Here is a 9,664-nt window from a genome sequence, read left to right on the forward strand (position 1 = left end):
GTTCACCATTTCCTCAACAACAACAACAACAACAAGCCTTTAGTTGTCACAAATATTACAGCACAGAAAAATTGTTTCTTCTCATATCCTAGTTTGTCAGAAAGCAGGGGGTCAGAGCGCAGGGTCAGCTATGAGAGAGAGAGAGAGAGAGCTTTGCCCTGATTCCGATTCCTTCCCATGGACTACAATATGCACCGTGTGACATGAACTAATATACAGGCGCAGTTTAGGAGACAAAGAGAAATGGTTTGCTGTTGTTAAACTTGTGAGATGATTGGAGAGGGGGCTTGAGGGAGTTTATCAACCTTCATGGAGTGACACATCACCTGCTTCCGGATGATTTATGGGCCAGTCGGTGCACCCGGGTACAAACCAGCAGCTCGTTTGCCTCCTGAGTTGCTCTGCATAATTGCACCTAATGAATCAATAAAAGGTAGTTAAATAATTTCTTCTCAATATTCTGAAAGTCTGATTATGGAGAGCTCCATCTGTCTTGAAGAGTGAATTAGTGATATTGTTTTTCCTTTTTTATTTGACATTACCCCACATCCTATTCCCTTTTTTTTTTCATTTTGTGTGTGGTGTTGTCATTTCTGAAAGCTTCTGCCAACAAAACTACTGTATTTCCTTGTATGTGCAAATGTACTTGGCGATAAAGCTCTTTCTGATCCTGATTATTATTTTATTTTTTACACTTCTTTTTGTTCCCCCCCTAATATATGCCAGTATTTTCAGGAACTGACTGAATCATTATTGGTAGCAGTCCTGATTTATGGCTAGACCTTTATCTTTTTCTTCGCATCATACCTGCTCCTTAACTTCTCTATCTTTTAGTTCATGTCGCTCTGATATGGCTGTGCGCGCATCTCTGCGGTGGTGACAGCTCAGCCTTGAGACATATAGCCTCTTTACTTTTGGCCGTACCCTGAGAGAGTGATGACAGCCATGATCAGGACATGCAGAATTTTATGAGAGTTCCTCTTCCAGGAATCAGTCAGCACAGACAGACGTAAAGATAACTCACTGAATATATGTCCCTCTATCCCAAAATAACCTCCTTACCTTTCCTCTTCAATAACAGAAATAAAACCGACAACCTACTGTAACTTAGTGCATCTTTTATTTCTTTTAGTGATTTGGTCGTTTATTTTTCTTTTTTTTAAATTATTATTATTATAAACTTAACATCTCCTTTCCAAGCATAACACACATGTCGTTTTGTTTATAATGAAAGAAATTAAATGTAATTAATTTTTTTTTAATCTAGGCACATTCCATGATGTATAAAGTCATATGAGTTTTATACCCAGCCACTTACGTTCCTAGTAATAAAGTTTATCACCTGTCAAGGCAGTATTTAGTTACATACAGTATAAATTAATTTACAGGTAATAAATCAAATGTTAGGTTCTGTTTTAGCTAGATTTATATAGCTATCTTTGCATTATTTAAATAAAATACATTCCACAAAGGTAAAATTACTTACTAAAAATGCTTTAAGCATTAATAAAATGTGTTTAGAATAAAAAAAATAGAAAGCTTTCATGAAAAAAAAATTATTGGATTTAGTTTAGGAATAATAAATAAATTTGACTAGGTTCAACATAGGTTTACTTGATATCACTTTTTTTACAGTGAATAAATGTATTAAACTTAACCATCTAGCTTACAATGACAAACAAACAAACAAAAACAACCCTTTATTCCAAGGTTCTTGACTATTTTTTTTTTCAAATATTCAAGGTTAGATTTTTACAAATTATTGGAATTACAATAATAAATACTTTTCATTTTGCAATATTCTTTATTTTTTTAAATACACAAAGTACACAAACCAAATTACTCACACATTTTACACATTTCACACATGATTCAAAATAGAGTAGAAATTGTATTCGTTTGCTTCATTCACTTATTGTGAACTTAAAAATAATTCAAAACCCAAGATAAACGGGGATAGTTTCACAGTTGTTTGTACATGTACCTAACATGCAATGTACCTGATTGTAGTGCAATTTACATGCCATTTCAGTTGTCAAACATTACTTAAAAACTTTATTACAGATTTTAAATATTATTTAATGAGAAAGTCACTTACAGTTTGTTGTCAAACACTGTTGTAAATTTGACAAATTGACAGCTTAAGTTCAAAAACTGTATTCTAATAGTATTTTATTTCATTTAAAATGAATTTACTATCAATCCAAAGTCAGTAGGTAGAAATCCTAAATATTAAATTTATATTATTGAATTTGTTTTGTACTTTAGTCTGGACTTGTGGGAGACTAGAATTATGATAATAGTCCTTTATGTTGTTAATGAAGGTGTTAGAGAGTTAGAGATACCGCTATACAGAGCTGCCATTCTGAAATATTTCTGTGTTTGCTCTGCCAGTGGTCAAAGTTTTTCTTTAAGATTTCTGTAAGATTAAGAATCTTAGTCATTTGTAACTGATTGCAAAGGATTGTTTTCTGAAAGAAACATTTCTTTTATAACACTATATTTTATACAGAATCTTATATTTGCTTTGTTAATTTAAAACCCTAAAGAAATGTTCACGTTTGGCTAGATTGCAATCGCATTATTGCAAATTATTGCACATATACTTTTATGTAGCGTACTTATAGATGAGCTAGTAGATGCTATGATCATGTTCATCGTGGATTGAAATTTAAAATTATGGACATAAATACTGAACCTCAAATAAAGCCTTAAATGTTACTATTTAATGACTAATTTGAAATCCTGGGATTTATTATATTAAAACAGAAAAAAATTACATCTTGACAAATGAAATGTTCTTAAATCTAGCAAAACAAATTTCTTAATTTCCAAATTTTTAAAGCAAGTTTGCAACAAAGCAAATATAAGATTTCTAGTCAAATGTTACTAAAATTGTAAGGCCAAAAACTCTTGTTCTATTGGCAGAAACTTTAGCTTTTTTAAAGAAATTAATTCCTAAATCTAACTAAATTATATGACAATAGAACAGGATTTCTAAATAATAATAATAATAATAATAATAATAATAATAATTTAAGTAAGCTTAATAAGCTTAGATTTGGTTTGTTGCAATCCTTTTTTTAAAAGTCTGGATAAACTATATTCAAGGTATTTATTTTTGCCAAGATATAATTTTTTGTAGTGAATATTGTAAGCCATTAGCAGGATAAATGATCACCTGTGCTGTGATTTATTGGTCACTGATCTATCTTTATAGATTTTCAATGTGGTTTCTGTGCAGTCATCTTCCAGTTCCTTTGGCTCATGGAACCTAAAATAAGAATCCTATATTGGTGATTTATGATTACTAAGATTTTTATGATAATGATGGGAATGTCGTGGGGGTACCTGGGGTCAAGGCGCTCCTTGACTTTTGCTATAGACAAAATGTATGGTCCAATCTGCCGTGCAATAGTCATCAAGTAAGAGTTTTCCTGTTTTAACTGGAGAAGATCTTGGAGCTGTGCTGAGATTAGGAAACAATCATCTACTTTAAAGGATCCATTGAGGAAGACTGAGATTTACAGGAACATCCTAAACATCATCTTTGTCTTACCTTCGTAGATATCCTGCTTATTCGTGAGTCTTGGAAATGTCTCCTCACATGCCTGTTAAAGAACATATACATGCTGAGATGCAGTAAAATATTTTTCCTGTTGTGTTTCTACATACTAAGAGAAACTGGCATGATGAGTAGGAGTGCTTCATGATGACATCCTTCATCCTCACCTCCTCGAACATAGTCCTCAGAGTCTGCATGGCAGAGTATTGTGCTGTGATCTGTTCGTCAATGTGTACAGATCTCTCCAGGATCTCCTTGGTGGAGTCTGTGTTGATGAGCGAGTGGTGCTTGGTCAGGTCTCTGTGCAGCTCCTGCATCTGATCCTTCAGCTTTTGAATCTCTGTCTGTAGAATCTGGTTCATAAATTAAGACGAATTTGTTACTTGAGTCAAATTATATTATGAATTAAAGAAAAAACAAAAGCCTTCTAACTACATTATTTAAATGAATATATAAATATCTGTTTGTATTTTAAGAATCATAAACAATATAATGAAAAAAAAAAACATCTGGTACTGTAAAATATTATTTGATTCGTCCCCCTGAAGTAAAAATTTTGACCATAAATGCTTCTAGTTCTACGGCTTTGGTTTTCTGATTAAGTCTAGTGCTGTTTGACAGACTGTAGGTGGCGAATGAGTGTCTTACCTGAAACTTGTTTTCATAGTTGCGACAATGCTCTGTGAAAGGCGTCTCCTCACCCTCAGCCAATAGGACTTTAGTAGAGATGTAGCGGTGTAAAGCGGTTCTACGTCGCAAAGAAGGGACCTGAGGCATTGCACTTAGAGAAATCGATGACATGGACTGAGAAGTTTGTAACCTTCAGTAGACAAGCCAGGAAAAAAATATCGCAATATGTACAGCTCATGCTACAAGTACAGTATGTGAAGAATTTCACTGCAAAAAATGACATCTTGTGACATATCCTTGAATCAAAAAAATTTATATTACAACAGACCAAATATAAGATTATTTGCTTATTCTAGTCAAAATTTACAAACATTTTAAGTGAAAATTTTTGTTCTATTCGCAAATTAGTTTGTTTCTTTCAAGAAATGAATTCCTAAAGCGGACAAAATTATTACAAATTATTACTTAAACTTTTAGTAAATTGTGACTAATAAGCTAAATAATCTTATATTTGGTTTGTTGTAGTATTATTTTTTAGATTTAAGAATATGTCATGAGCTAAGATGTAATTTTTGCATTGTTAATCAGAAACATGGAGATGTTGGAGATAAGGGTCATGGTGTGTTGTGTTTCTTTTATCCGTTTGTTAGATTTGTGTTACAGAAAGAATTATGAGGAAATGTATTCAAGGGATTACTAAATAAATTTATTTATTAAAAAAATTTAATTATATTAAAGGCGTGAGTAAATAAATGCAAAGTTATCTTTTTAACAGTTATGTAATGTGTAAAACTCAACACAGGCTTCTCATACTTCTAATTAAATTCCAGGATTTTCATTATTTTATTTTAAGATTTAAAGTTTCCTTCACCAAATTTATTGGTAATGTTTAAAGAGGTTCTGGTTCTAGATGTTTCCTCCTCAAGAAAAGGTTTGTGCAAGAATCCTACAGCGTGAACTTACTATAGTATCTAAAAAAGGAAAAGGTCTACATTAAACATTACATTTTAAATATGGTCAAATACAACCATAAAACTTTTTACAATTAAAAAATTAACTATAACATAATGATAACAATCAAGATTCATATTAATGGCTTAACATATGAAGCCACTATCAACAGAATTTGGATTACCGTAATGATGATCTGTCAATCACGTTTTTCTGTTGTCTAAACACACAGATTTTCCCTTAGAGTTCCTTGCAAGTTCTTAGGCAACATGTGGATGCCTCGGCCACTCCGTCTGACCTGCACCAATTTAAGATCGCGTCATGGTTGGCGAAACAAGCTGGCCTCACATCCCACCCTCTCTGTACGTCAGACCTGTGCTCAGAGCTCAGTCCTGAAGAGTTCTGTGTAATTCTGTTAAAAATAGTGAGAACCCAAAACGTTCCCTGGGCCCGTGTGTTGCCATGGTCAGGCTGAGAGAGCCGAGAACAGCAGGGGGTGATTGATGTGGAAAATTGCTGACGACACCTGTGTCATTCAATATCCTCAGAGAAAAGGGGGCAAAAAAATTCCTTGTTGTTACCTACAAACCAATCAGTCGACAACTGCATACGTGCTACATGTACACAACATTTGTACATGCCGATAGATAGGGTGAAACAAACACTGCAGGTTTCCAGGAATGAGAATGAGAAATCCCAAGGAGAGGTTATAATTATTGCAGAAACATACTGGCACCTGACAGAGGCCTTTAAATAGACTGAGCACAGTGCTAGACAAGCTTTAACATTTTACACACTGTCGTTCCAAAACACTCCTCTTTGGAATGCAAGTATGCTTAGCTCCACATGCTGATGATGCCAACCAGGCACAAGCAAGAGACTGTAATGTTTACCCATTACAGTGATTATAATCAAAATGCTAGCTCCTACACTTGGCATAAATTTGTTCCTGTAATTCATCTGGCCAGACCTCAAAGTGCTTCCACCCATGATGACCTGTAAACACCATTTAAGCTTTGAGCTTCTCAGAAATTGGTTATAAAAAGTATATACCAGGCAATGGGAATCATTACAAAGCATTTAGTCACTCTTGGCCCTTCTGGAACTTTATTCTCAAAGCATTTCAGTGTTCAGGACCTGGCCTACATTATGCTGACCTTGATCACCAGAAACCAACAACCAGAACTGATTTGAGGGTCAGTGCTGCAGTTTTGTAACGCTACCAAATTCGGGCTCCTTTTTCTTATACAGTACAAGATATATTATTAACCAAATCCCCCCTTCAACAAAGTTAACATATAGAACTTCATATTTTACATAACATTTAAAGATTGATGGAGCATAATGATTTCTGTGAAACTGCTGCTTCAACATTTTCAACATCTCAGTTAACATTTATGTATGCTTTATGTAAGCTGCAGCTATGGCTTTTAGTAGTTAAATCAGACGTCTGTTATCAGTATACAGACAATAATAGAATATATAAAACATCAATTAGTTATAGACATACTCGTACATTTATGCACTTTTCCTCCAGTTACATCATGTAGAAGCTATCTACTTAGCTTTTATGAACTGTTACATACTGTAGAGAGAGCGCACGAGACAACAAAAACTAATACAATGAACCTTTGTAAAACAAACAGGATGATAAACAATTACCATTATTTTGTCTATATTAGTGTAAATACTCTGTTTTTTTTTCCACCCATCTTAAACCATATTGTATTTTGATATACCATTACAACCCTACAATTGTCAAGAAACATACAAATAGGGGTCATCTGACATTTCAGATTTAGGAATCTATGGAGAACCACTTAAAAGGAACCCAAGAAAGGATCTTTTTAAACCTTAGTAGAAACAGTTACTGAACCCATCATGACACACGGTAACTTAATTTAATATTTTTTTCAGAATGCTTATAATTATTTTCCACACCCAAGCATGTGGAAATGTTTTTACTTAAATTTTCTTTTTAAAATAAATATTAAAAGGTGGAAGTAGAGGTACATAACCACAGGTGAACCAATCTGTAAGAAAAATGAAGAAAACAGTTTCACATAAAGTCAATCTTTATTCATGACATGGGTTTCTGGAACATTCTCTTCTGGAAATTTAGCACTGGATTGGAGTCTCTCAGGGCAAATGCTGAATATGGTGGTGAAGGTTCATGACAACTTTGAGACAGTTTGGTCAACTAACTTATGATGACAAAGGTTCACAAGGACACCTGACTGACCACTAGTCTGGTTTACAACATAACCACTGGTCACATGGTCAAAAACAGACCTTGTCATAGCAAGCCCACTTCCTTGGGACACAAATAAAGGGACAGAACTGTAATAACCCTGCATTGCTTTAGAGCTAAAATTATAACCCTCTCCATGCAATAAATTTGTCAAAAAGATAACCTGAGTCGATTGTCCAGTTTGTTGGTTGTAGTTGCTGGCTACAGGTTCTCCAGCTGGAAAAGGCAAGCTTGACAAATAATGAAACAGGTTTTTTAGGTTTATTTAGATGAGACTGGATAGATACCAGAAGTTGAGAATTAGTGTTTTGAGAGCACTTCCCCTTGATAACAGTTTTGGACAGGGGCAGAGACCATGGCAGTTTTAAAGCCTTTTAAATATCCAGCCTGGACTTCAGAGATTGGATTTAGTTGCTCAGAATTCTGAACAGAATCATTTTGAGAAAAGGAAGTATTGAAACTCTTGGTTGGCATTTGGCGAGTTCTTGTTCGAAAATATTTGTAAATGGGTTGAAGTGACCTGAACATAGAATAAGAGCCTTGACCTTGCCTGGCTTTGAAGTATGGATTTTGAGAAAAACTGGAACTGCTAAAAGTAGGTTGAGAATTTGAGGTATAGGCATCACTTGAGCCATACACCTTTCCCGACTGAGCAATACTATAGGTTGAGTCATCCGAAAACACTGCAGGGTAAGGAGAACCATAAACAGCCATGGGGAAAAAAAGGCTAGACTGGGAGAAAGTTTGATTGTAATTACTTTCCCTTGTCTTAGCACTGTTAGATGGCACATGCCCTGATGTGCCTGTACTTATAGATCTGCCATAGTCATACCCAGGTCTTGTAAATTTATATACAAATCTATTCAATGGAAATGCAAAAGGCCTAAATTCATGTAGATCATTTTGTGAAAAATCTGCTAGCTGCTGGCCACTCTGTAGTGGATTGGATATTCGCTGCAAATAGATGGTTTGAGCTGGTTTGAAGAAAATTGATGGTTTGTAGGTTGTGTCTGAGGAGCTGTAGGAATTTTCCTGTTGAATAAACTTAGGGTCTGTGGTTCTTGATTGTTGATTCATTGAAGGTTGGGAAGTAAGCCTTTGGTAGTTAATTCCTTGACTCTGCTCGAAAGGCTTAGAAGTTTCCGCAGGAGGTTGGTCAACTGTCACCAATGGCTTGATGTGTGCACGAGGTTCATAAGTATTCTGGGCTTGGTCAATAACTGGTACAGGTTGGTGTTTACTCTGATTTGGCTTAATAAATGTTATCATGGGGCCACTTGAGATTATCATGTTGTTTAGAGAGGGTTTTCTCCTTGAATATGTAGCAGGCACAGAGTTATAAGCATTTACTTGCTGTGTGGTATCATAACTAATCTGAGAGAATCCAGCCTTATAAACATTTGGTATAGATTTAGAGGTTGACGTTACAGACCTGCTAATAGGAAGGTTATAGTTTGCATAAGGCATGGTTCTAGTAGAGCTATGGACACCTTGTGGTTTTAGAAGTCTATACACTGGGGCATATGGTACAAAGGGAGGATCATCCTTAAAATATTTGTTGGAACCTATAGGCTGCAGGTTTTGGACAAAATTGGAACCACTGTCAGAAGAAATAGAGTTGAAGGAAGAAGCGAAACCTGGTAAAACATGATTGTCTTCCAACTGCAAGATGCCATAACTTGATCTCTGTGAGGTCACTCCAGAGGAAGAGGACATGGCATTGTAATTAGCAGGCTGGAAAGATGGATCATTACTGCCACCTGTTGATAACATCTCAAAACAAGGACCTTGGCCCTTTATGCCACTGCAAGAAACTTCCTGTGGCAGAGGTTCTCTTGTTGCAGGGGTATTTTCTGCTTCAGCTAAGTTTCCAGGTTCACCTCTATATTGAGAGGCATAGCTGTAAACTGGGCCACATCATGGAGTTAATATGTAGATTTTTATTTAGATTTTAAGACATTAAAATGTTGTAATGAACTCACCAGGATCAGCATAGAGGTTTACAGCAAAATTCATCAAGAGCAGCCAGTAGAGCCTGTGAAAATAAGCATATATTTAAAAACCAGGAAAATATAATGTACCTGGACTCCAACATTAAAGAACCACACATTAGACTCACCTTAAAGGCATATTTGAGCCTTTAACAATCTTTAATCCAAATCTCAAGCCTCAGAACTCCAAGGAAACACAGAAATCCCAAACCCAGCAACTTTCTATGATAAGAATATTACACTGAGAATAGCAACAGTTCATTATTGAATGCCTGG

At 35.1% G+C, this 9,664-nt stretch overlaps 2 protein-coding genes across 2 annotated transcripts; both read right to left on the bottom strand.

Moving 5' to 3' along the window:
* Window positions 1-3,129: 3,129 nt before the first annotated feature.
* Window positions 3,130-5,414, bottom strand: rnf207a (ring finger protein 207a). The gene is made up of 6 exons (XM_053483527.1): window positions 5,331-5,414; window positions 4,214-4,385; window positions 3,733-3,918; window positions 3,560-3,611; window positions 3,352-3,469; window positions 3,130-3,274 (listed from the first exon to the last, which is right to left on the bottom strand). The coding sequence occupies exons 2-6, from the start codon at window positions 4,364-4,366 to the stop codon at window positions 3,178-3,180; spliced, it is 606 nt and encodes a 201-aa protein (XP_053339502.1). The 5' UTR covers window positions 4,367-4,385; window positions 5,331-5,414; the 3' UTR covers window positions 3,130-3,177.
* A 2,123-nt stretch (window positions 5,415-7,537) lies between these two features.
* LOC128511612 (uncharacterized) lies at window positions 7,538-9,439 on the bottom strand. Its single transcript, XM_053484547.1, has 2 exons — window positions 9,380-9,439; window positions 7,538-9,304 (listed from the first exon to the last, which is right to left on the bottom strand). Exons 1-2 carry the CDS (start codon window positions 9,411-9,413, stop codon window positions 7,698-7,700), a joined length of 1,641 nt encoding a protein of 546 aa, XP_053340522.1. The 5' UTR covers window positions 9,414-9,439; the 3' UTR covers window positions 7,538-7,697.
* Between the last annotated feature and the right edge of the window lie 225 nt (window positions 9,440-9,664).

This window comes from Clarias gariepinus, chromosome 23, assembly GCF_024256425.1.
Source record: "Clarias gariepinus isolate MV-2021 ecotype Netherlands chromosome 23, CGAR_prim_01v2, whole genome shotgun sequence".
Taxonomy (NCBI): domain Eukaryota; kingdom Metazoa; phylum Chordata; class Actinopteri; order Siluriformes; family Clariidae; genus Clarias; species Clarias gariepinus.

What these genes read in the sequence shown, in the direction of transcription:
- rnf207a (XM_053483527.1), bottom strand. Translation starts at nt 4,366, where the DNA reads ATGTCATCGATTTCTCTAAGTGCAATGCCTCAGGTCCCTTCTTTGCGA. An exon ending in ACTATGAAAACAAGTTTCAG is followed by an intron (nt 3,919 to 4,213) that starts GTAAGACACTCA and finishes TTTATGAACCAG; the next exon opens with ATTCTACAGACAGAGATTCA. An exon ending in TAAGCAGGATATCTACGAAG is followed by an intron (nt 3,470 to 3,559) that starts GTAAGACAAAGA and finishes TCCTAATCTCAG; the next exon opens with CACAGCTCCAAGATCTTCTC.
- LOC128511612 (XM_053484547.1), bottom strand. Translation starts at nt 9,413, where the DNA reads ATGAATTTTGCTGTAAACCTCTATGCTGATCCTG. An exon ending in AAACCTCTATGCTGATCCTG is followed by an intron (nt 9,305 to 9,379) that starts GTGAGTTCATTA and finishes GATGTGGCCCAG; the next exon opens with TTTACAGCTATGCCTCTCAA.